At 40.6% G+C, this 27,131-nt stretch overlaps 1 protein-coding gene across 12 annotated transcripts in view; it reads right to left on the bottom strand.

Moving 5' to 3' along the window:
* Positions 1–24,128, bottom strand: part of KMT2C (lysine methyltransferase 2C) — a 174,200-nt gene extending 150,072 nt beyond the window's left edge. For 9 of the 12 annotated variants that reach the window (XM_034401682.3, XM_034401689.3, XM_034401688.3 and 6 more), the window contains exon 1: positions 22,665–23,705. In XM_034401682.3, coding sequence (XP_034257573.2) covers positions 22,665–22,813 — 149 coding nt within the window. In that variant the 5' untranslated portion in view covers positions 22,814–23,705. Of the gene's footprint in view, positions 1–5,061; positions 5,587–22,664 lie in introns of those variants that run through there. The other 3 variants (XM_034401683.3, XM_087893077.1, XM_034401695.3) reach the window with 2 other exon arrangements.
* Positions 24,129–27,131: the final 3,003 nt, after the last annotated feature.

The raw sequence follows: 27,131 nt of genomic DNA, 5'->3' as shown, positions 1-27,131 counted from the left end.
AATGGTTAACAAATGCCTGCCCACTAAAAACTGCTAAACATGCAGAACAGCTTTTTAAAAAAGTTTTGACTTTTTTGGACAATAAGAATGCCTGATTTCATAGATATTTAATTGAATCACAACTATTTTGTCAGTGCACCACAAATCCACTTATCTCACAACTGAGTTATCAGACACCTGCAATTTTAAACCTCAGTAGTGAAATTTAATCTAAGTAGTGCCAAGATTTTTATTACAATTTCTCTAATTCTGCTGTCAAGCTTTATATTAGAGAAGAACAATCTCTTCTGACAATTTTCCAAACTCAGGGCTGTCTGCCTGTCAAATGTTTCCAGTCAACTGTCATTTTCATATTGCCCTAGGTATAGTTTGATATCTCAAAAATAATCTGCAAATCTCTATTAATAAATGTTTTCATAAAAAGTATTTTGTGCATTCTGTAGGTAGCAAGTGCTATAAATATAATGTTTGTTTTGAATTTTATATTCATTTTACTTTCACCATTTTTTCTATTAACTGCAAATTCCTCTGAGCAGAGAACGGTTGCAACTGTTTGGAAAAAATCCAGAACATAAAATGTCAAGCTGACATAGATGGTAACATTTTTTTCATTCTGCAAACCAGTAATATAGGAGAAGAATGAGCATTAAAATATGAACAAACAACAACTAACTTTCCAAGTGGTGGGTTTGATATATAAACTGAATATAATGTGTTCCCATAAAAGTCTAAGCCAAAACTAAATGAATACTGCTTAGTGTAATGTGTAAGTTCTATAATATCTGTTTTTTCTGTAGGCCAGAACTATGCAACTTATTAGCTTATTTTCTTGTGATTAGCTGTTTACCCACTGAACCTATATTCACAAAGAACCTTTCTTAAATATTAAATAAAAATATCTTAGGAAGATTTTACTTCTATCAAATAATATTACTATAGCATATTAATTTATTCTTAAAATCTTGCCCTTAATTACCTAACATCTTCCAAACTCCAACAGTGTTTTCTCTTTACCTTATTGAATATGTAATTGTGTGACAAAATATCTGTAATTTGCTATATTTACAATAAGTCTATCAGTAAATCAAAAAGAAAATGTGATACAATGCCAAGATAATTTTATATACTCGTTTTTTTCTTAAAGAAAATTAAATAGCAATGAATTAGCCACTTAGTAAGAAAATCTAACTAATAGCACCTACTATTTAAACTACAAAAGAATGGTGCCATGTTGACTTTATGTAATAGTTAAGGATTAGATTAGATTTTTTTTTTGTAAACTCATAAACTACAACATTTCCACTGTTATACAGTATAAAAGCAAAACAAAAGCAACACCAATAAGTCTAAGGGAAAAAACATTATTTGAAACTCATACTTTAAAGAATAAACTGACTAGATGTCAAGATAATGTCATTTCTTCAATTGCTGTCCTATATGCATGGTGCTGAGTTCTGAAAATAAAGTGTAGAATTATTACATAAAAACCAAACAATAATAAATTGTATAGAGTTCGTTAGTTACAATTTTTTTATTCTTTGTAAAAATGACTGTGTAAACAGAACCACTGATACTGCTTTTTTTTTCCAACAGGAAGTTGGCAAATATAAACACAGGAAGTTTCTATGTGCCAAGCTGAAAACAGAAAACATCACTCGATACTGAATATTTTACGTAAATTATATTTTAAAAAATTACTGAGCTGTGATGCCAAATTTTTAAAGAAAAGTAAATTGTCTTGGGCTGCTGTATTAAAGTTATGTACCAAGTGTTTCTGCACCATTAGAAAACTATTATATAATATACTTTAGCAGTACACCAATACAGCTGTAATAACCACTGCTGATTGAATCGTAACTATATCCATTTAAAAAGTATTGAAAATAAAAATATTTTCAACAGTAGCCCAATTTCCATTACTATAAGGAGGAGCTGGTGGCCGCCTGGGATAGGGCGGCCACTGACGCTTTGGACCGAGTCGTGCCTGCGCAGCCTCTGACCTGTCACCGAGTCTACCTGGCTCCTTGGTTTTCCGAGGAGCTGAGGGAGATGAAGCGCCAGAAAAGACACCTAGAGAGCAGCTGGAGATCTAGTTGCTCCGAATCCGACCGAACACTGGTAAGATCTCATATTAAGACTTACCTAGTGAGGATAAAAGCGGCAAAATGTAACTATTTTTCCGCTCTTATCGCATCGGCAGATAATCGCCCGGCTGCCCTGTTTAGGGTGACCCGTTCCCTCCTCCGCGGGAGGATCCCTTGCAGGGTCATGCCGAGGATTTTGTCCAGTATCTGCATGATAAAATCACTGATTCGGGAAGGCTTGGTCTCTGACTGGGTAGGTATAGACGGGATGATGGGTGCCGGTCTTGAGACTGCCATTTGGGAGGAGTTCGACCCTGTTGCTCCTGAGGACATGGACAGGATACTGGGGCGGCTGAATGCAACCACATGTTTATTGGACCCGTGTCCCTCCTGGCTGGTGCTGGCCTCCCGGGAGGTTACGCGAGGCTGGCTCCAGGGAATTATCAACACTTCCTTGAGTGAGAGTGTCTTGCCATCTGCCTTGAAAGAGGCGGTGGTGAGGCCTCTCCTCAAGAAGCCTGCTCTGGATCTGGCTGTTTTGGCTAACTATCGTCCGGTCTCCAACCTTCCCTTCTTGGCGAAGGTTGTTGAGAGTGTGGTGGCGCGACAGCTTCCTGGGTACCTGGATGAAGCTGTCTATCTGGATCCGCTCCAGTCCGGCTTCAGGCCTGGGCACAGCACGGAAACGGCATTGGTCACGTTAGTGGATGATCTCTGGAGGGCTCGGGATAGGGTTTGTTCCTCTGTCCTGATCCTGTTAGATCTCTCAGCGGCTTTTGATACCATTGACCATGGAATCCTGCTGCGCCGGTTGGAGGGGTTGGGAGTGGGGAACACCGTTCTGCGGTGGTTCTCCTCCTATCTCTCCGACCGGTCGCAGTCGGTGTTGGCAGGGGGCAGAGGTCGACCCAGAGGCGCCTTGTTTGTGGGGTGCCTCAGGGGTCGGTCCTCTCGCCCCTTCTGTTCAACATTTATGTGAAGCCGCTGGGTGAGATCATCCGTGGCTTTGGGGTGGAGTTCCATCTGTACGTTGATGATACACAGCTGTACATCTCCTAGGCCATCTCAACAATGCCCTTGAAGTGATGTCCCAGTGCCTGGAGGCTGTGCGGATCTGGATGCGGAGTAACAGGCTTTGACTCAACCCTTCCAAGACCGAGTGGCTGTGGCTTCCGGCATCCCGATATAGCCAGCTGGTGCCATCGCTGGCTATTGGGGGTGAGTTATTGGCCCCCACGGATAGGGCTCGCAACTTGGGCGTCCTCCTGGATGCACGGCTGTCTTTAGAAGAGCATATGACGGCCGTGGCCAGGGGGGCTTTTTATCAGGTCCGCCTGATTCGCCAGTTGCGTCCCTTTCTGGATCGGGATTCCTTAGCACAGTCACTCAGGCACTCGTCACCTCCCGCCTGGACTATTGCAATGCTCTCTACATGGGGCTCCCCTTGAGGAGTACCCGGAGGCTCCAACTGATGCAGAATGCGACTGCGCAGGGGATTATGGGAGCGAGGGATCGCTCCCATGTGACACCTCTCCTGCATGAGCTGCATTGGCTTCCAGTGGTCTTCCGGATGCGCTTCAAGGTTTTGGTTACCACCTTTAAAGCGCTCCATGGCATAGGACCTGGGTATTTGCGGGACCGCCTTCTGCCGCCGATAGACTCCCACCGACCAGTACGCTCCCACAGAGAGGGACTCCTCAGGGTGCCGTCAGCCAGGCAATGTCGGCTGGTGAACCCCAGGGGGAGGGCCTTCTCTGTGGCAGCTCCCGCCCTCTGGAACGATTTACCCCCGGAGATAAGAAGGATATCAGATCTCCGGGTCTTTCGCCATGCCCTGAAAACTTTTCTTTTCCATCAAGCAGGGCTGACGTGACCCCCCCCCCCACTTTTTTTAGTTTTTTAGTTGTTTGGCTTTTAATCTGTCAATGGGTTTTAATTCGAATTGTTTTAAATTTAGGCCAAAGTATATAATTCTTTTAATAATTTTAAATTTTGTATTGTTATGTGTTTTAGTTCTGGCTGTGCACCGCCCTGAGTCCACTAGGAGAAGGGCGGTATACAAATTGAATAAAATAAATAAATAAATAAATAAATAATCCATCTTATTTTGTATTAAAATAATATAATGAATATTTACTTAGACAACTGCAAAATCCAATAGCATTTTAATTTAGGCACATGTTTTTCACCTTTTTTCACACTATTCTGCAGTGATAAAATATTTTGCCTTGCAACAGTCACAGAGATCCACCTGTTTCAATATAATTCAAGTGGGGAGAATTATATTGGAAAAATTCAAAAATATATCCAAAATATTCAAAAACAAAACAAAATTAAGACGCTTAAGCTATACTGACTTGTCAACATGTTTATCAAAATATGTGTTATCTTTTAAAGGACTTGCAATGAACAGTATGATAAAGTTACTGGAGAAATTAACTGTGCACACACATCATGCTAAAGTAACCAAATTTGTATTACATAGTTGGATGGAATTTTCCTTTTCCTGACTATGAAGTGCACCAAAACAAAAGTTACATAACCCATTTTTTCAGGGATGACCTATTCCTAAAGAAAACTTGTCATAATTTTAAAATGGCTTCGACCCCTATCAGACAAGATTGATGAACCGCAATAAAAGACTTTTTCAGTGTTCCAGATATGAGGACAGCCGACTTTCTTGACATTTTTTCTTTTCACTTGACTGGGAGGAATTCACTAAAGAATGCTGAACGAATACAGTTGTAACTATTCCCACGATCAGCAAAGACAATGTGTAACAGCTTGGCAATATCGAAGGTTTGAGCTAATCCTCCCGGTAACTTTTCAGGACAGGTTGGACCCTGCTGGATTTCTTTCTTTCATTTAAAATCTACCACCGTATCCAGGGCACTGTAACACGGCCTGCCATATAGAGCCCGAGGCTCCTGTCATATTCAGCCTTCCAATACAAAGAAGTTAACGGCAGGGTACTCACCGACGTTCAATTCTGTCTGCCTAACATTAGGCACAGCCTGGATCCTCTCACCAAAACGCTCTGGAAGAACAAAGAGGCTGACACCCGTGCCCAAAGCTAACAATCCGACAGAAGTTATTTACATGTTACAATCCAAGCTCGGCATAGTACGGAGAAAAACAAATTGCTCCGTACTCCATTAGATCAGCCATATTACTCTTCCAAATCTAGCACCACTCCACTTCTCCGGCTACTTCGCTAGCAGCTCCTCTGCCGGTGCTGCTCGGTCTCGTTTAGCAGGCGATGACCGGGGAAGTGGTCGGCAAGCTCCGAATCACCTCCGAACTTTGGTTCTTACGGTGCCCCCCCTCGCCAACCACTGACTAAAGCTGTCGGATGAGGAGGAAGAGGAGGAGGAGGAGGAGGAGAAAAGGGGGGAGGGATGAGAGAGAGAGAGAGAGAGAGAGAGAGAGAGAGAGCAAGGGGGGGGGGAAAGAATGGGGAAAGTAGATCCGACTCTTCCGAGCAATGCAAAAAGCGCGGACTGGATTCCTTCAAGGAACCGGAACAGCCAGCCAGTCTCGGAGACATTTACGGCCTCTGCCTTAACTCTTTACCGGCCGGTTGAAAGCCTGCGTAGAAAGCCGACTGGCCTTACGTTAGCCAATCATTTCCACTAAGGCCGCCTCAGCTAGAGCGGAAGAGAAATGTGGGAAGGCATCAAAAGGAGGATGGGACGCCCTGGATGCGCCTCTGACTGGAACGACGGAAAGGCTGCTAATAATCTCACCCTTGGGAAGGAAATGTCTCCTCGGTTCCATACATTCCGACGGCAAATTATTCTGTAAAGGTGTATTTTTGTAAATGATCGTGCAGGAAGGCAAGAAGGAACTTATTTTCCTTTCCTAGACAACTACCTCTCTTAAGAAAATAAAACATTTCCAACATCTGGCAATAGCTTCCTTACATATAGCGTAGGTCATTTCAACAGAGAGCTGCACAGAGTTTTAAACTAAACAGTTTCCATTCAACCATATACTCCACACACTGGTACCATTCCCTTGTGTTTTTGTCGCTTTTCCAGCCCCTTCACTAGCTTCAGCCAAAACAACATTCAGCTGAACAGAAACAAAGGAAGCATTATGTAACTTATTTTACTTACTCTGAGTTTGTCCTCTAAAAATAACAGTCCTCACCCAAACATCTTTAAAAACTAACCAGTTTCCCCCCTTAGGCCACAAACTAAACTGGGAGCTCTTCTTTTTCCATGTTACAAAAGTCATGCCTATTTGAAAAAAATATTTCTCACATGCTATCTTGAACTGTCTTCCAAATTAGAAAACATTTTTTTTCTTTTTAAATGTGAAACTACATTGTTACCCAAAAATCTTCATTGGTTCCCCTCCCCCACCCATGACTTAACAAATACAACCATATGTATCATATTTTCTCCCACCGAATTCGATACAATTTACAGTCATTTTGAAATGTTTCTTTTTAGAATTGAACAGTATATACAGTGCAGAATAAATGCAAATAAATTAATTGAGAATTGTGTAACAACAAAAATGAATACATTCAGACTGAAATATGTGGTTGGACATGCCAATCCCACAGAAGTAACAGGTAAAATTTTCTGTACTGCCTATATACAAAGCTTGTGTGACAATTCTCAAACTGTCACTGCTACTTATTGTTTGGACTTATTGGACATTGTTTGTCCAATGCCAAAACATGTTTAAAGAAAAAAAAGATGAGCTACTGCTGAGTAATTGACATCATCCCATATTGTGCACTGGTACCATATTCTAATTTGGCTCATGACATGAAGGTCACAATCTGGTGTTGTTTTATTACACTTGTACAACTGTCATCGAACTCAATTTTAAAAGTTATTACTAGAACAGCAATCCAAAGATCCAATAGATCTGAATAAATCAAGCATGTTTATGTTAAGAAGGACTCTGAAAGAAGAATACTGAAATATAATGAATAAAATTAAAAATGGTTAAAATGTTCTGCTATTAATATTTAAAAATTGTGACAATGGGGTAACAATGGTAGATTGGTTTGCCTCAAATATCTCAAGTTCATTTAATTCTAGCATTGACTCCAAATGAATTTTAGAGCCTAATAATGCAAAACTAGACCCAAGGGGACTAATAAGACAAAGCAGAATGATTTTCAAAATGAAATAAGGGGAAGAAAATTTTAAAAAGAAAATGTCAGAGATAAAAAATGGAATTCGTATAGCCAGCAACTTCTAAACCCCACAGTGATGACTATGGAACTCAGTAATAAGCTTCAGACTTTAAAACAAGATTTCCCTGAGCAAGTTGAAAACATTTTTGAATATTTACATATTTTTACTACCTTAAGATGATAAACTAAGACAAGGATCCAGAGCAAACACAACCGGATAATACTCTTTACTGGATAATTACTCTTGGTAATATTAGTCTTGCTTGTATACTGAATAGAGCTCTTAATATTATAGTATTGTAGTGAAGAACAAGGTTGAGGTTGTAAAGGTTGTAATTGTGAAAACTTTGAGATTTTAATAAAAACTGTTAATCTGAAAAGGTGGTACCAGACTTCTTGTTACCATAAGCTAATACAGCTGTACACGGCTTCCAATCTAGTGGATCCAATCTCTGTACAGGTAGTGAGATAGCTGGTAACTGTAATTTCACGCTGCTCCTGTTGCTGTAAATATTAACTCTGACTATCAATGTTAATTATAAAACAACAGACAAACCCAACAAATTTTTCCAAAATCTTTCCTAGTTGGATGAGGCAAGGATGTCTTTCTTGCAGAGATTATCCCATTTTGGGGGTCCTGCAGCAATTTCAATGGAACTCCTGAAGAGGGAAATAGGGACACATGTTGATTTTTAAAAACATCTTATTCATGACCAGAAACCCTATTTGGGAAAAATTAATATCATATCAGAGTCTAAAACAACTTTCAGCAGCAGTTTACACAATATAAAGAACTGAAAATATTCAAATTGCATTTTTATACACTTCTTGCTCTGAACTGTTAACTCCATACCTAATTATGTATCCTGGGGAACTCTGACTAGATTCACTTAAAATATTTGTTTTCAGATTCAAATGATTCCCAAAAAAGTATGACCAATTTCTGTCATGTTATAGATATGACATGCAGAGATTTTATTTGATTGATTTGTTTACTTAGTCAGTAAATTTCACTTTTATGTAAGGTGTTTTATAGGCTGGTCATGGACCACATTAAAAATTATTCTTCATCATCTGAGGAAGGCCCAGTCTAATCTCTTCTGGCAGACGGTTCTAGAGAACTGGTGCTGCTATTAAAAAGCAGCATCTCCTGCCCTTGATTCTATTTACTTTCCAAAGGGGGGAAACTAGTACATTCTCCTGAGACATTGGGGCCAATTCTAATCAGAGTATGCAGCCCAAGAGACACTCAGGTGCCAAGCCACAAAGAATGCAACTGCCTGAATGTTACATGGGCTGAAGAGACAGATTGGTAGCCTCACTGACAAGGCGGCTTGCTTCTTGAGCTCCTTGAACTATTTCAGGTTTGATCTAGAGTCCAGATGTTAGATGTGTCTTCCACTATTACAAACTCAGCTGGAGAAAGTGAGAGAATTCATGATATCCATAGGTATAGAATGGTTTGCCTCAGGTGATCTCTATCTGAAATATGAAGGCAGATATATGCTGGACTGTGTAATTAATTTGTGACTAGAATATGGGGACATTACTGCTAGCCTTTGCTGTGGTCTGATCACTACCTAGACCAATTGTAATCAACTGCTAACAGGGAACTCTACAAGGCTGTCAGGGTTATTAGTATAATGTCTACTGGTTGGGGATGGGAGGGGTGGTCTAGAAGACACTTGGGGAATTTTACAGATTATGGCATCCAGTCTGACAGCTGGTAGTTTAGAATTGGTAATTCTAAAGTGGATAGGCTGCTCTTGGGCATGATCTTCATCACCAGTAGGTTCAATCCATGCTCCCCTAGTTCCTGCATAAACCTAGGAAACGTTTGGTTCTGGAAAATCGCCAATGGCACTTGAAGAAGCTGTATATTAATCCCTTTGCAGTAACTTAAAAACAATATTCAGAACAGGCAGATTTATAGAGAGAAAGGGTTAGAGAAACTTGTAAACTGCATATCTGTACATCTTTGAGACCAAAATTTGCGGGTTCTGGCAAAAAAACCCACATCTATTCCAAAGAATGGATTCAAACTTATGGCCAAATGATCAACTTAACAACTTAACAACCATGAGATATGGTCTCAGAACCATGTGATTCAGTTAATCTGCTGTAAAAAATTGAAAAGTTGGGTGTGATCCCATGGCTGCTTCTGATCTCAATGTGCTTGTAAGTGGAAGACTACATGAAATTCATAAAAAATAGAAAGAAGATAAAAGATAATAGAAAGAAGATAAAATAGAGAGGCCCTAAATAGATTAATGGGGAGGATGCTAATCTTTAATCTGAGTCCACAAAGATGTCTACTGTCCTAGTTTTACACTATTTTGAAAACTTCCACTTACATTCCCAGAATCAGAGACTTCTATCATACCAGAGAATGTCATTTGTGTTTAGAACCTTCCCTCAATGTGCCCATTTTGCTCAGGGTCCCAATATTCCATTTCAAGGATCCAGGCATATGGTACACTGGCAATAGGAATTACCGGTATCTGGACTCTCCAGTCAGGATTTAGGCATAGTCATGGAACTTAAATTACATTGGTTACTCTGATAATCTTTTTTCAGGAGATGGATGAGGTCCTGGTCCTACTGAATCACTGAATGGCCTTAAAGCCATTGACCATGGTATTTTTTCTGGACTGGCTGAAAAGGCTGGGGTTCCCTTGGGCTGCCGTTGAAGATCTTTCTGGAAGCTTCAGCTAGCTCAGCATGCAGCAGCATGCAGCAACCTGAGTAGTTGTGGGAATACCTAGGTTCACCTGTGCAACCACTACTGGAAATGTTGTTGCCACATCATGGCTTTCTTGATATTAAGGTTACATGTTTTATCTTTATATTCTTATCTGGAATCCATTCAAAGACTTTGAAAAAGGAACAGAATGTAAGATGAAGTAATAACTAAACCCATAAAGATCTAGAACTTGGAGATAAAGGGTAAGGAAATAATGACTTTGTTGACCACTGTTTCTGTAACTCAAGATTGGAAATATTAATATTAATATTATAATATTATATGTGTCACAATATCAATTCAAATATTCTCAAAGTGTTTGTTGGGGAACTCTAGGCATCATAAGCAACAAGTCAGGGGGTCATAATTTTGTTCTAAGCATAATCTGACACACAGGCAGAGTAGGAATGCATCCAACTTGCTTCAGGTTTTGCTCCTCACCTTTGTCTTGGGCAGTTGGGTATCACAAAACATGAGAGCCCTTGTGGAATACATATTAATATTTAAGTACTAACATAGAATTATTAAAAGTGATATATGTATTTCTTGATCAACTCTAACCCCAATGAAATCATTCATTTTAATAATGGGAAGAAGTTCACACAAATTCATTATTTCAGGAATTTTGGTACTATAAAATTTTAGAATCCCTCCTATAATCCCTATCAAGTCATGGAGCACCTGATACATTTCAGGTTTATATCTGTTTATGACATAACTATGGATAAATCTTTCATAATAAATCACATTCTACATTAATTCTATAATTTTAAAAATTAATAAACAAACTGACTGAGTACAGGTAGTCCTTGATTTATGGTACAACCATTCATTTGGTGACCGTTCAAAGGTACAGTGGCACTGAAAAAAGTGATTTATGATTGTTTTCACACTTACAACCTAATGGTCATGTGATCACCTTTTGCAACCTTTTGACAAGAAAAATCAACGGGGAAGCCAGATTGACTTTACAAACATTTAATAACAATAGCAGCGATTCACTTAATAACTGTTGCATGAAAGGTCACAAAACTGGACAAAACTCACTTAAATATCTCTTACCAACAAAAATTTTGGGCTCAATTTGTTCGAAAATCAAGGGCTACCTGTATTCAATAACTTTCTGAGGCTTTATTGTGCTAATACATAGATTCTAAAAGGAGCATATCACATTGTAGGTAGCTTTTCTTTAAGAGAAGCTTTAAAATAATTTTTATATCATTGAAAATGCATATAGCAAATTGCATATATTTACATTCTAATTTTAATTAATACAAGTATTTCCTTTATTAAAACCTTTCCCATGTATGCCACTCACAGCTCCTCAGCAATAAAAATAACATCTTCCAAGTTGTGCAACTTCATCACACCGCGACTACCCTCCCAAGCAACTGTGTTTGCATTTCCCACACTACACTATGTTAAATTATTCTGTTTATTACATGACTACATCATATTACAGGAGGCATAGGGACACCTGTAGTTTGTAGAAGCAGATTCAACCAGATGGAATAAAACATAAAATCAGCCCTAGTGATAGACTGTAATTAATAATCAGATTACTTTATAGAATACCAATAAAAGGTCTGCCTGATATGGGAATGAGCAGGTAAAATTCCCTGCAGAATGTTTTCTACAAGTAGGGGAACCATAACTTGGAATTTTCTTCCTTCAACTGCTCCTGGTAAGAGTTCAAAGATAAGCCAGAAAATAAAAATAATGGTAGGGTTTTTCCAGCATTCTAAGCCTAATGTGGCTTATTTGAGTCTGGTTTAGTGTAGTCTGTCATTGTAGCTATTATCTCCAACCCATGATTTGACATTATCTTGTGCAAGACCAATTAGTTGTGAGCTTTTCAATAAACTATAATCAATGAAATATGGGTTAACATTTTTTTTAACCCAAGCATTTATTCTATGAATTAAGATACAGTCAATCAAATGGCTAGTCATCAATCTATTTAGAGCTTTATAAATAAGTATCAATAGTGTAAACAAATACAGTTTAAAAATTCAAAAACTTGTATTCCACATTCCACATTTTTCTTTCCAGTAGCAATTTGGCTACTGTATTTTATAGTATAGTAATTCTATAATAAAGTATAGTAATATTTAAAAACCTTTCAAAGCTATTATCTACTACAACACTCTTGTAAGCTACCCAGTATCACTCTACAGTGAAATAAGCAACATAAAAATTAAATAAATGCAACCTTTAGGCTGGATTCATAAATCAACTTAACCATGATTTATTGATCAAACTACTGGATTTACATGTGATACTAAATGAGAAACCAAGCTTCTTAATCTATGTATCCTCCCACTATGTTGACTTGAACTCCCAGAATTCTCCAGGCAGCATGCCCATTAACGAAAATTCTGGGAGTTAATGTTTACAGATCTTTCAAAGAATAACTGGGTTCAAAAACATGCTAAATTTTACACAACACACACACATACATCCCAATAGAAGGCTTTATAGCTAGCATAACTAACATGAGTTGAGAAAAGGTATTTTGTGGCAGAAAAAAAGCCTCGGGCAGAAGCACACCCAGCTACAAATCTTATCCTTGAGGGAGGGTATCTCTACTACCTTGTTAATCAAATGATTCACCAACCACCAGAATCTCCATGCTGCCTAAATTCAGTTTGTTGGCTGTCATCCAGGTTACTGCTAAATTTCCATATTGATTTCAATCTTCCCACAATGAAATCCAGTAAAAAGAAGTAAATTTGAAAGTTTTCAGTAACTGATGATGCTTCATTCCATGCAGCAAGGCCAGATAACTGTTTTACAGGAGGACGTTCTGTAAACATCTATTGAAAAATGCAAAGGCCGTAAGATTGGAAGAGAGAATTCCTCACAAGTCACAGTTTAGGTTTCAACCAGGATCAGTGCTTTTTGAAAGTACTGAATGGCACAGGATATTAATGATGCTATTTCCATCTTTCAGAACAGGATTCATCACAGCAACAAAAATATATTCTATGCAACAATAAGAGCAGAAATAGACTGAAGATTTTCACACTCCTGCAAATGTTTGAATTGTGTAGTGTTCCATCACTTAAAACATCTTACCTGGGAAGGGAGCTAGATATTATTATATAATTCTATATTAAAGAAGCAAGTTCACCATCAAAATATTCATGATAACTTATCTCAAAGGTGTTTTTTCAAAAGACAATTGGGCTGTTTTGAGAAGGAGGAAGAAGAAAACATTTCTTTTCTCATCCAAAAATCTTGATTAATTGTGATGGCAGGTATGTGTGTGGAAGGACAGGTACTGACAGTTGAGACTGGATGGTGGGGAGATGGAACCTATCCTTCCATCCCTCCACCATCTAGTCTCAACTGTCAGTCCCTATCTTTCCATCTCCTCACCATCACAACTGATGAAGCTTCTGGGATAAAAAGCGAAATGTTTTCTTCTTCCTCCTCAAGGAAAAAGCAATTGGTTTTATTAAAAAAAAACCTTTGAGATAATTATGATCTGGATGATTGAGAATCTCCACATACATCATGGTCACTTATTTTCATAAAGAAACAATGACAATCTGTAGGACTTGGCTAGTAGATCCACTCATGCAGGACATCATAAAGCATGATAGGATGGGATCAACTCTTTATCCACATATATACATCTGGACTACCGCAATGCAGTCTATTCAGGGCTGCTTTTGAAGACCACGTACAATGCAGAGGACGTCTTACTAGTGAATGAAAACTTCCACGTTCATGTAACACTTGTCCTTTAGACTCTCCAATTGGCTTAGCTGCCAACAGAATTCTAGCTGAAAAGTACTGGTTTTAACCCATGAAAGTTGTCCATGACATGGTATGCAGGTACCTCCAGAATAGCCTGTCTAAGTATATTTGATGCATCTGGACTATTTTATTTGAAATAAATTATGGGAGGAGGATTAAAAAAAAGTGTCTCTTACTTCTAGCCCAATTTATGATATAACCTCAGCCCTGAGGACAGATTAGCAATCACACTAATGATTTCCTGGAAGTTCATCAAAACTGAATTCTAGCAGAAAATGTTTGATGGAAGGGAAGGACAGGATTTCATGATGTCATGACACAATGCAAGTGTAAGAGAATATTTTTTAGCTGTATTCCCAAGCTACACATAAGTTTTAGCTTTTTAAAAAGTGCCTGTCTCTGCCATACACAGACATAATGTGATAGATGATACTTTGCAAATTATTATTTGAAAGTTAGGAGGTTTTTTTTTTTAACATAGCTCATATCATGACTCTAATACTTCAGAGATTTAGCATTAGCACTGATGATGTTACCTAGTTTGGGTAATGAAACGTCTGCAACAAAACAAGCAAGCTCAGAAAGTACCTAGAGTTCCTCATTGCAGGATTTATAATAAAACGTTGAACATCATAGGGAAAAGATGGTAACCAGTAGAATACATAGGTCAATATCTTACGAATTATATAGTAGCTTCCAGACCACCACCATTCACTTCTGCCTTCTTAGGCAGAAAGAACTGGAACTACTATAAAATAATATCCCTAAGGATCGATCCATTAGAATATCCAGAAGGACAGCTACCTGGTTTTTTTAAAAATGATTTTTAAATATTACTATCAATTCTGGTTGTTGTTAATTCTAAAATTAGGTTTTTATATTTAATATTAGAATTATCTTTATATTTATCTGCTGAAAGCTACTGCAGTTCTTGGTCTCTGGTGACAATATACAATTATTTTAATTTGCAAAAAATAATACATCCAGCTCATTACAGGCCAGAAGGAAGTCAGAAGGAAGAGGATAGTTTTAAAAATATTAGTTATGAGAGGATTATTTAACTATATTATTTATTTCAAAGTTTTTGAAACTATCCTTTATGGAATAAACAAAGAATAGATAGATGGATGGATGGATGGATAAAAAAATGTTTAGACATAAGTGTCTAAACTTATGGATCTTGGGCTTTTTTATTCAATATGCCTTTGGATTATGGATTTCCTATCTGGCTGCTCTCAGAGGGTCAGATTAGGTACCGTATTTTTCGGACTATAAGATGCACCGGTGTATAAGACACACCAAGATTTTGAAGAGGTAAGTAAGAAAAAAAAAGGGTTTTGCCCTCCACAGCTCCCAGGAGCACTCTACAGGCCTCCCAACCATCTGCACCAGTTCAGCCCGGTTCTGCCGAGCCGGTAACGGTGATATGATGTCACCGAATGGTTCTGCCCCTTCCCGCCTCACCCACCCACCCCCGCATTATTCTTACCTTTTATTTGGCCCCACCCCCAATCTATTGCTGCCTCCTGAGTCCCAGCTGATGGCTAGAGGGAAAAAACCTGTTTAACTCTTGCCACCAACAGGCCGCCCTACAGCTGATCAGTGTTAAAAGAAAACAAATGAGTAGACCTGTGTCTACAAAAATAAATGGGTAGACCAGTGCCTGCAAAAATACATGAGTAGACCAGTGCCTACAAAAATACATGAGTAGATCAGTGCCTGCAAAAATAAATGGGTAAATCGGTACAGCTCTGCAAGCAGTTAAAAGCCTGGTAGACCAGACTGCTAAATCCTAAATAATTGTCACATGACCATCAAGCCACACCCACAAAATAAGCCACACCCACAGAACCAGTAGTAAAAAAATTTAGAACCCACCCCTGATCTGCACCCCCGTTTTTCGCCCGTTTTTGTGAAAAACAGGGCACGCAGAGGGTTTGGGAGGCCTGCAGAGTGCTCCTGGGGGCTGGGGGAGGGCAAAAACACTCCAGTTTTTGTGAAAAATGGGCAAAAAACAGGTCCATTTTTGCAAAAAATGGGGTGGCAGAGGATTTGGGAGGTCTGCAAAAATGCTGTTTTTGTCAAAAACAGGCCCATTCTTTCGCAAAAATTGGGGCATTTTTGCCCTCCCCAGCCCCCAGGAGCACTCTGCAGACCTCCCATATCCTCTGTGCACCCTGTTTTTGCAAAAAACAGGCCCATTTTTCATAAAAATGGGATGAGCGGAGTGGGGCTTCGGGAGGCCAAAAATGGCTATGTTCAGTGTATAAGACACACCAACACATTCCACCCTCTTTTAGGAGGGAAAGTGCGTCTTATACTCTGAAAAATATGGTAATCATATTCCCCCCAGTTCTTATTCTTCACACTGGTACACCACAGGGTTGCATGTTGAGTCCCTTACTCTATACTCTTTATGTGCATGGCTGCATTCCAACTCACACCAGTAATACTATTATTAAATTTGCAGATGATGCAACAGTGGTGGGACTCATCTCTGGAGGGAATGAGTTTGCCTATTGAGATGAGGTGGATTGGTTGCTTTCGTAGTGTGGAGACAAAAATTTGGTTCTTAACACCAATAAGGCCAAGGAGCTTATAGTGGACTATAGAAGGAATAGATCAGACATCCAGCCCTTGGTTATCAATGGAGACCAAGTGGAGCAAGTGGCTAGTTTTAAGTTTCTGGGTGTTATAAAAGAGGACTTGACCTGGGGTGCTCACATTGCAGCACTGGTCAAAAGGGCTCAGCAGAGATTATATTACCCGAGACGTCTCAGGAAACAACAACTAAATGAAAAACTGCTGGTGGCCTTCTACCACTATACCATAGAGAGTTATTTTAGCTTACTGCACCTGTGTATGGTTTGCCAATTGCACAGTAGCAAATAGGACAGCGCTCCATAGGGTTAACATCATTGCCCAGAGGATCATTGGTTGTTCTCTCCCCTCTTTGGAAGAGCTTTATAGCTCCCACTGCCTTAAGAAAGTTCAAAACATTATCCATCCTGGGCATTCTTTTTGAACTATTACCATTTGGCAGACAGGACAATAAAAACAAGGACAAATAGGCTGAAAAACAGCTTCTATCCCAGAGCAGTAACTATATTGAATTCTACTGTATAGTGCAATATTAATGCAATATCAGGGGTTTTCAATTCAATTATATAGAATGTGAAGGATGTTTTTGTTTTATTTTTTATGTATAATATACACTGAAGATGGCATTAATTTCATTGTACAAGGTGCAATGACAATAAACTAAACTAAACTAAACTGAATGACCAAAATATTTTAAAAAATCAAAATGTAATTGGAAAACAATAAAACTTATATAAATAATAAAATTACACATATAAAAATTAAACTACAAATAAAGACATTTTAATCCCAATAGCAACAATTCTGTGCCATAGATGCTAGTATTTTTCCAAGATTTAAGGCATTTCAATACATAGAAGAAATCTACTGAGCATTCTCTATTTTTAATACCTGCAAAAATTTAAGGACTTAATATGTAATGCTAACAAAAGAACCTAGAGTTTTATACTCATTTTACTATCTGTAGCCAAATCACCCATCTCATCATTTGAGACATTCCTTAATTTTAGGACTATGAAACATTAAGATATTGGTAGGATAGAATATAACTGCTACTGAAAGCATCAAACATTGCTTACATGGTTTTTTACCTCTTTCTGGATCTCTCAGTGAATTTACATATATACAGCCTTTCCACAACTGAAACTGTAGGTGTGCATATATAAGACTTCCTATGTGGCCACTTATCTCATATAATGATTCTAAGTGGCTCATAACAATCCCTAAAAGAAGATAAATATGAATGTACCCTTTCCCCCAGGCACCAGACCAAACAAATTCCCGTCTCAATCCCCATCATAGCCCAATACTTGGGAGAAGAGCCAGATCTTCATGGCCCTGACCTTCCAGAAGGCTGAAAGAGTAGACTTGGAGTATCCGCTGAGAAGGCACACATCAGGTAACAAGATTTAAGGGAAGGGACCTGGGATGCGCTCACCTTATCTAACTTAATAGAATGGGCAGATAACCTCAGGGAGGGGCAGTCTCACATTTACATTCATTTCATAATTAGATGACTATGAAAAGCAGTGTCATAAGCAGGCTTGCATTCATTTCCAAACACAAATATAAAAACCAGCCTGTTGATTAAATTTCTGAAAAAACAAATATAATGGAGAGATTCTGAACTTCTATTGAAATGGGGAAACTTAAGATGATATACAACCAAAGATTATAGATTCTAGGAGGATTCCTAAATATATTTCTAATCATTAGAGCTGATAAACCTGTCAAAGCTCTGACTGAAGACTGAATAGGAAGTGAATACGGTGTTGAATAATCGTTTCCAAAAGCCTGAGGGCCTTAAGTTTTCTGAAATACTAGTAGCTGGAATGAAATACTTTTTTTTTTTTTTAATTTGATTTATATGCCGCCCTCCTCCGGAGACTCAGGGTGGCTTACAATGCGTTAAGCAATAGCCTTCATACTTTTGTACATTCATACAAAGTCAGCTTATTGCCCCCACAAATTGGGTCCTCATTTAACCTACCTTAGAAAGAATGGAAGGCTGAGTCAACCTTGAGCCTGGTAAGATTCGAACCTGCAGTAATTGCAGGCAGCTGTGTTAATAACAGGGTGCTTTAGACCACTGTACTACCAAGGCCCTACTTAAATAGACCTTAGGAACATCAATGGAGGAAAATATACAGCAAAATTCATTTAAAACTAATTATAGGAGACACTAAAAAGGGGTGGGTATTTTTTTTATTATTGTTGATTTAGACACAAAGTATTATTCAATGGGATTGTTTCAAAATAAAATGTGATTTGCTATATTTTGTGCAGACTCGCAAAAAAAAGCCTTAAGTAATCTAACTGTTGTTTTCTATGTTTTTTTTAAATCATACAACAGAAGTAAACAGGTATTAAGACTCCAAATTTTCAAATATCCTTTTCTTTGGGAGCTTTCCATTAGTAGCATGTTATTATTTCAGGTTTATATCATTAAAATTACCATATGCAATATATGTAAGCATTTTCCAGTATATCAAAATAAGTTACCTTAATTCTAACTTAATTCTTAATTCATAGTGTATCACATAAAATTAGAAAGTCTTTTTTAAAAGAATCACTTTTTTCCAGATAGATTCTAAACCAGTGGTATTCAGAATGACAACAATTTTAGAATGTGAAGCTTAAAATATTGTTTTATATAAAATTTAATACCACAAGCATAGTTTCAAAATGTACTGGTATGGATACAGAAATAATATTTTATATACTTTAAATGTATAATTATCCCTAAAATATGAAATTGGAAATTAGAAAATAATGGGTGCATATATTTAATACCCCTTACATCCTAAAGGATGGCCATGGTTACCGAAGTTGCTTATTTATCTCATATGACTTCTATAAGCCATAACAAGAAATTAACAAATTGAGTTCTGTGTCCCCTGATTACTCAGGCACTAATGAAGAAATAGTTCTGGGATTACCAGACCTGGAGGTAATGGCAGCAATCAGCAGCTATTTCTGATTCTTTCATCTTTAAAGAGGACTGCAATTCATGTCAGACCCAGCCTGCCATGTATCATTCATGATTTTACCATATCAAAAGTAAAAATGTAATTTTACTTATATAGTAAATCTATTTGGTATGAACTATGAATTAATCTTCACAACAGAGAACCAAACTATTTAACAATATAGAATTTAAGAAAGCTAGAGTTGTCCCCCATATACACTGGATTTTACAATACAACCAAAGACATTGGTTTTGATCTGTAAGCCAGTGATGGGTTGCTTCCGGTTCTGTCCGGTTCTATAGAACCGGTAGTAAAACGAGCGGGAGGCTCTGCCCACCTGGCACGTCATCATGGTGATCTGCACATGCACAGAAGCTTCTGCGCATGTGCAGAAGAGCACACGCATGCAATCCTGCTGCGAACTGGTAGTAAAGGTAAGTGGAACCCACCCCTGCTATAAGCCATTAAGTAGTTAGAACTAGCTTATTGGGACAAACCATTTTCTACAGTTTCTGCAATATCTTTTAATGTACAAATTAGGGTTGAAAAAAATAATAAGGTGTATAATGGCTTGCAAGTATCTTCTTAAAAACTGACGAATATCCAACAACACAATGTATGTGACAGGTTTGTGTCCATATAACAAAATTCAGATAAAAGTTTGATGGTGAGGGATAAAAGGCATAACATTTGTTTTAAAAGCCAATTATTGCCTTTTTGGTTTTAGATAAACACTCTAAATATTGAAGTACATTTTTAAAAAGGCAATTGTGTAATTGTGTGATTACAATAGGACTTACTTTTAAGTAATGATGCATTACATAAATGCCATCATACTTCAGTTACTGAAAACATGCTAGGTAAGATTTATCAAGTCTTGTTTTGGTGTAGGAATGTAAATGTCAGTCAAATAAGGAATAATTAAATACATTTCTGTGATCCATATCCTTTATAGTTCCCATTCCCAGATGTATTCCAGAAGTTTGTTGCAAAAGAAAAATTACTAAAAAAAAATACACTTTCTGTTCCATGGGAACATGTATTTTATGATGAAAAGGTCACTGATGGGTATTATTTAATAAAATGTATAACCCACATGTCGAACTAAATAAAAACAGCTGTATTAAGAAAGGGAGTGGCAAGCAATCAAATTTAACAATAGTTCAAACAGCAAGTAGAAATGCATAAGATGTACTAGCAAAAATACTTTATCTGGATCTATTTTGCAAACCTGGTAGAAACAGAGGGAAAAACAACTTGTTATTTCCAAAAGACACTATCAACATAATAATTACTGTGAATATGTTCTGAATTTAAATTATCACTAAAATACAATTGCTTTTTCAATTCTTGCTGTTGTAGGAATTCTTGAAACAACCTATGGCCACTTTCTAAAAAATATTAGCTCTTAAGGAAAAAGATCAATATTCTACATGTAATTAATTAGCAGTGCAAAGAGAAAAATGCATATTACAACTAACTTCATATACAATCTAATCCAAAAAGAAAAGCATTTTAGCAAAAAACTTATTAAAACTATGAATATGCAATTATAATGGTAATGTAATCAACTGGAATGCATTATGAAATTTTATAGACATTTTAATTTAAAGCACTACTTTAAAAATACAGATCTGCTGAATGAATTGCCTTATACAGCAACTTCCATAGGTTTTTAATGCATACTGTATACATGCAAGCAATTTCACAGTCATAGAAGGATACAACTTCTCTCTTGCATCATGGTCTTACCATCTAGCAGATGAGATATTATAAACTTTATTGGTCAAATACCCAACCATAGAAAAAATTATCCAGCCTGTTCTCCATTTTTGCTGGAACCATGGTTTCCAGAACTTCTAGCCATGATGACTGTGAAGAACACTAGATAGGGAAAAACTGAATGGTACTGTGGTGCTTTGAAAATCAATTGACAGACTAAATGCCTTCCTTAACCAACGATACAGTGTCTTCTAAACATTTTGTAATATACTAGAAGCAGGGAAGGTGTAAAAAGACACTGTGACTGTGTAGACACTTTTTTTTGCATGAAAAATACATAAGTCTGAATTTTGCTTGAGGATAAAAGCTTGTTTTACTCAGTATCATATAAACCGAATAGATTATTAAACAGCAATATAAACGGCAACATTATGTAGGAAAGTACAAAAATGATTTATAAGGTTTCCTATGTAGTTTTTCCATTTCTGAAGCTTTGAAAACAAGTACAGCGCACTGATTTTTGTTTGGGATAAAAATCTAAAATAGTTATTTTCCAAAGTTTGCTAGTTGTCTGAAGAAAATCATTGCTCTTGTGTAGGGGGTGCTGGCAAATTGCACTCTTCCAAAATGAACACAAAAGCATCTTAATCCATGAATTATGTGAACCCAAATTAACATAATATATAGAGCAATATTAAAACAGTCCTGAACCTTTAAAGAAAATATATTTGTGTTCTCTATTTCCTGGCAAACCCAAACCACCTGATTCACTGCCAAATACAAAGTACAGGATGCTCCACACTTACATCAACTAGTGTTGCAAGAATGAGACACAAGTTTGATTTCAGCACATTAACTCTTGGGATCCAAGTAGAAAAATATGGCAGAATCCAGAAACAAAGCCAAAACAACCCAGTCTTTCCACCAGCCATTCTCTGCTAGTTGTGTATACCCCTTGCTGTGGCTTTTGACAGCTCCTGGGGAGGAGCTTCCCATTACACAATTACATGCCTAAGGTTGGTGGATTTGCAATGTACACCACAGAAAGGGTGGAAGGGAAGTAATCCACTTCTGGGAGAATAACTTCAAAATAAGTTTAATTTTTTTTTAAAAAAAAAAAAAAGAGAGATGATTAGGAATTTTTAAAAATGGGGATGTGTGGGTGAATGAAACCAGAAGTAATTAAAGAAAGATTAAAATAGAAGAGGGTGACAAATGAGGAAGAAGAAAGTAATAGGGGGAAAAAAGAATAGGAAAGCTCTTATTAGTGTCAAAGAAGAGGGAGAGAGAAAGAAAGAAAGGGGAATGGAAGTTGAAAGCAAGGGAGAAATGAAGGAAGGTGACAAAGGGCGGAAAAGGAGAAGGAAGGAGAGAGGGGAGAGGAAGGAAAGGTGAGGGCCATTCCCAATATGGCACTGTGGCTGGGGCAAGGAAAGGACAAAAACAAAAGAAGGGGGAAGCGGGGCAGGGCAAAAGGGCACAGGTGAGAAGGCGGCAGAAGAGCCGGGGGCCTGGCGACACGGCAAACCGGAGTAGCCAAGCGGAGGGCGGACGCCCTGGCGGGGCTGACAGCGCTCCTCCGGGCTTCCTCTGGCCCGCAGCGACGCCCGCAAGGAACTTACTTCTTCCTGACTCTCTGGAAAGGGGAAGCGCCATCTTTACGAGGCCGGCCCCTCGGTCTTTTGTCTGTAGCGGCGGCCGCGGCCGTAGGGGAAGCCCCCGGCTCGCGGGGCGGCGGCGGCGGCGTCAGGCTCTGCTGCTCGGTTGACATCCTAGTCAGCCGGACGGGGGAGAAGCATGGAGGGCGGCGAGCGGGGACGGCGAGAGTGCGGGAGGACGACGGCGAGACCGACGCTCCTCCGGCTCCAACGGCCACGGCGGCTGCTGCGGCTCCCCTTTCCTGCGGGTCCTCGGCCACCACGACCGCCTCCTGCGCCTCCTCTACCTCCGCCTCGCATCGCTGGCCTCAGCCGCCGCGGACCAGCGCGCAGGTAGCCGCATGGGGAGGAGGAGGAGAGGAGGGCCCGCCTCAGTCACACGCAATTAGACCCCTCGGAGAGGCTTGGGCGGAGGGGAGGGGGAGGGGGAGCGCCGGGGGCCCGCGGCGGGCCTCGCACACGGACGACGCCTTCTCCTCTGGGGCGCGCTCGCGGGAGGGAGGGAGGGAGGGAGGGAGACGCGGCCTCCGAGAGCTGAGCTCCGGCTGAGGAGTCCGTCGCTTCCTTGTAACGTTGGCCCGGCGCCCTTCCCCCGCCCTGGCGGGAAGTGGAGGAGGAGGAGGAGGCGGCGGCCCGAGCGGGAGGGTGGGCGGAGGGCAGCCGGAGATGAAGTTTTGACAGCTCCTCCAGCTGCTGCTGAGGGAAGACGGAGCGAGCGAGAAAGCAGGGCGGGCGGGAGGGAGAGCGGGCAGGCAGGCAGGCGCGCGCGCGAACTGAGGGCTCTCTTGTGTGTGCGTCTGTGTGAGAGAGCGCGCGCGCCCGCCCGTGTGTGGCATACATGTGCGTCTGTGGTGTCACGGGAGGGAGGGGTGAGGAGAAGGAGGAGGACCTGGGGCCGCTCTCCCTTCTCTCGGTCCCCTCAGGCCCGGCCGCGAGCCAGGAAGTTGGAGTGGGGAGGGGGAGGGGGAAGAAGGGGGAGGGGGTGGAGAGGTAGTGTCGGCTCTGCCTCAAGAGGGTGTTGCACGTGACTGACGGCCCGGCTGACGGACGGGCTGCCGGACCCGGCCCCTCCCCCCCCTCTCTCTCTCTCTTCGCCTGAGGTGGCGGTTGCTGAGCAGCCACCCTCGACGTCGCGGACGCCGCAAGGAAGGGCTCCGCGTCGCCTTAAAAAGAGGCGGCGCGCCCCTTCGCTTGCCCCGCAGAAAACAAGAGTTGAGGGGGCGTGCGGATATTTCCTCCTCAACGCCTCTTTTGGAGGAGAAGGAGGAGGAAGACGGTGGCGGCGCTCGATCTGCGAGCCGCCCTCTCTCTCTCTCTCTCTGCCTCCCCCCCCCCTCACTCTCCCTTCCCCCCCTCCCTCAGCGAGGCCCCACACTGCGCCTGCCCGATACACCCGCCCACCGGCCACCCCTTTTTCTCAGCCCAGACAGCTCATTCGACGCGCCGCCGTCGCTGACCTCACGGGCTCTGCTGGAGACGGTTGGGCGGGAAACCTGGAAGCCCGGATTAGAGAGACGGGGTGGATCGGAGTTCGGGGAGTCCAAGAAGGCTCCGGAGAGCAGTGCGCGCGCCCGCCTGGTTTTGTGTGTGTGTGTGTGTGTGTGTGTGTGTGTGTGTGTGTGTATTGCCAGCTGTGCTAAACAAACCGCCGCACGCAGCCCTGCAAGGCGCCTCAACCCAGCCTGCAGGTGTTGGGTGCCAAAGCGTCAGGCGTGCTCACCTCTCTCCGCAACGGAGGCGCCCTTTTCGAAGCTACTTTGGGAACAACTGCGAGTGCAAGATAGTTTTCGGCAGGCGGCTCCCCCACCCCCACTGACTTTTTTGTTACCACTTACCATCCTCTCAATAATTGGAGCTATTCTGAATTTATTTATCTGTTATGAATCAACCTCCCATGGCTGAGAAGCCCCCCCCCCTTGGCTTGCACTCTGCTTAACTATAGTTTACTGAAGAAACCACAATTGTTTGGGGCCATCCAACTTTGTTTTCAGAACTCAAAATCTTACATAGCCTACCCTGAACATAAGGCATTAGTTCCTACCAGTGCATTCGACAACCCTTCCAGCTTTCCTGTGGTTATTTATTTATTTAAATTTCATATTTCAATTTATATGACTGTCCATCTCAAATTCGTGACTTTGATTTTATTATATATTATAGACTTAGAGATTATATTGCTCAGGCAATGAAGCAAGCCCTCTTTTAACTCAAAAAGTTTATTCTCTGAAGCCTTTCAAGACCACTGTCTTAGCTTTTCTGTTTTCCAGCTATTATTAGCACATGTTAATGATACTGTACTTTATAACACACAGAAAACCATTAGAAGAGTGGATGGTATATAAATAAATAGCCTAAATCATAATGCATTTCAACTGGTTTTGTTTTAGTATCTTAAGTAAACACATTTCATTTGAACATTTTCCTGGAGATGGATGGATGGATAGCAATCTCATGATATATTAAATGATACATTTTGATATATTAAATGACACATTAACCTCTTTGCTTGGGAAGAGGTTAAAAACAAGGGAGTTAAGGAGATGTATCAATGTTTACAGTTAGTATTAACTTCAGCCTGTGTGTCAACTGTATATGATTTATTAAAATGATTTGCCTACTGGCTGGGGAATTCTGGGAGTTGAAAAAGATTGGCTTAGTTCTTTAGTCGTACAGCAACCCACAAGCCTTGGATAGATTTATTTGAATCCTGTTCCAGCTGTTCATAACAGAACTGGGAAGTGAAGTCATAAAATACAAATGCAATTTTAATGTAAATGTTGAATCAAATTATGATTGCTGCTATTCTTCAGAACCAGAAAGGTACTACAATTCTGTATTATTCACCACCCTCTTGATGCCTCTAAGAGATGTTGGCTGTGGGACTGTACTTGGCTACAAATGAAAAGAGCTGGTCCAATATTTTCGACAGCGTCAGACTGGGAAAGGCTGCTTCACTCTCTTTTCCAGCCTGAACGGAGCGGATTCACTTCTTGGCTGGTTTCAGACGAATTGGTCCGTGAAATTCAGCGGGACCGACTCCCCCCTGCTCGGGATGGGGCCAACTGACAGCGCTGGTTGGCTTAGAAGCGTCTCTCCAGGCTTAGCTCGCTTGGAGAGCGCTTGGAGCATCACCGGCAAAAGGCTGAGCAGATATGCACACGTGGCCTTCGTGACAACAGCCGTCATTTTCACCTCGACGCCTCCCCAACCTTCGGGTTGTCTTCAGAAACTGGCCGCCTGGGAACAGGCGGAGCTTCATCCGACAGTGAGGTCAGCGGAGGCCGGACTGGGAACAGGGAAGGGCTCAGACTGACCACGCGGACGTGGGAGGGAGAGAGATGTAGGCGGGGAGCGTTCAAGCCGCGCCGCAAAGGTGGCCACCGTGGGCGTGTGTTACCTGTACGCGCAGAGGGCGTTGCCGATACCCGAGTGTTTCCTCTGGCGCTGACTGGAGGCGCTTGGCTCCAGACCAGAGACCCGAGCCAGCGTAACCGATGCCTCGGGGAACTGAAATTGGCACGGAGTGTGTGAGAGAAAAGGAGGGAGGGAGAGCGCCTAAGGAGAGGGTTGGTTTCCAGCAATTTTGGCTGCAACAGCTGCTGATCCTGCCACTGCTCCAGGATTGGGGGAGGGATGGCGAAGGGGATGGTGGTTCTTGTGCTAATCCTGCTCCCCGCTCCCCAGGGATACAGGCCTAGCTGGTTGGCCCCCTGCCCAGATTCTCTGAGGCTCAGTGCGGGGGTTAAGCCTCATTACATGGGATTTAACTTGTCCAGCCAAGTACAGAATACAGTCCAAACTCTACTGGCAGAGAGGTTTTTGAGGAAGGGCATGCAGATTCGTTTCCCAAAATCAGGATTTTAGATGGTGGTGATGATAATGATGGACAATAGCAAAGGATCGATAATATTTACGTTTTCATACATAAATAAATGTTCATGTTTTATGAATACATAAAAATACATATGAATACATAAAAGTATTCATGTTTCCTGCCCGTCCCCTCTATTTCCCTGCTTTCTGCCAAATTCAGAAGTTTAATTTTCCGATATTTTGCCTTCCATATAACTAGAAGGAACCTCATTGCACATTTCTGGCATCATGGACTATTCATTTGAATTGTTATGCAGGAAGCTTACTTTGCTTCTGATCATCATCCTTCCCAACCTTTTTAGAGTATTTCTGTCTTTTGCCAGAAAACATTTTATTTATTTATTTATTTATTGGTTCGATTTATATGCCGCTCTTCTCCGGAGACTCAGGGCGGCTTACAATGCATTAAGCAATAGCCTTCATACTTTTGTATATACCTGCTTAGTAGGGCTTTCGCCCCCCCCCATAAGCGGTGTTCTTTTTTATACAAAGTCAGCTTATTGACCCCACAATCCGGGTCCTCATTTTACCTACCTCAAAAGGATGGGAGGCTGAGTC

Source organism: Pantherophis guttatus, chromosome 4 (assembly GCF_059756535.1).
Source record: "Pantherophis guttatus breed Tessera chromosome 4, ASM5975653v1, whole genome shotgun sequence".
NCBI classification, from domain to species: domain Eukaryota; kingdom Metazoa; phylum Chordata; class Lepidosauria; order Squamata; family Colubridae; genus Pantherophis; species Pantherophis guttatus.
The sequence above is the reverse complement of the archived record's forward strand: the minus strand, read 5'-3'. Positions and strand labels throughout refer to the sequence as shown.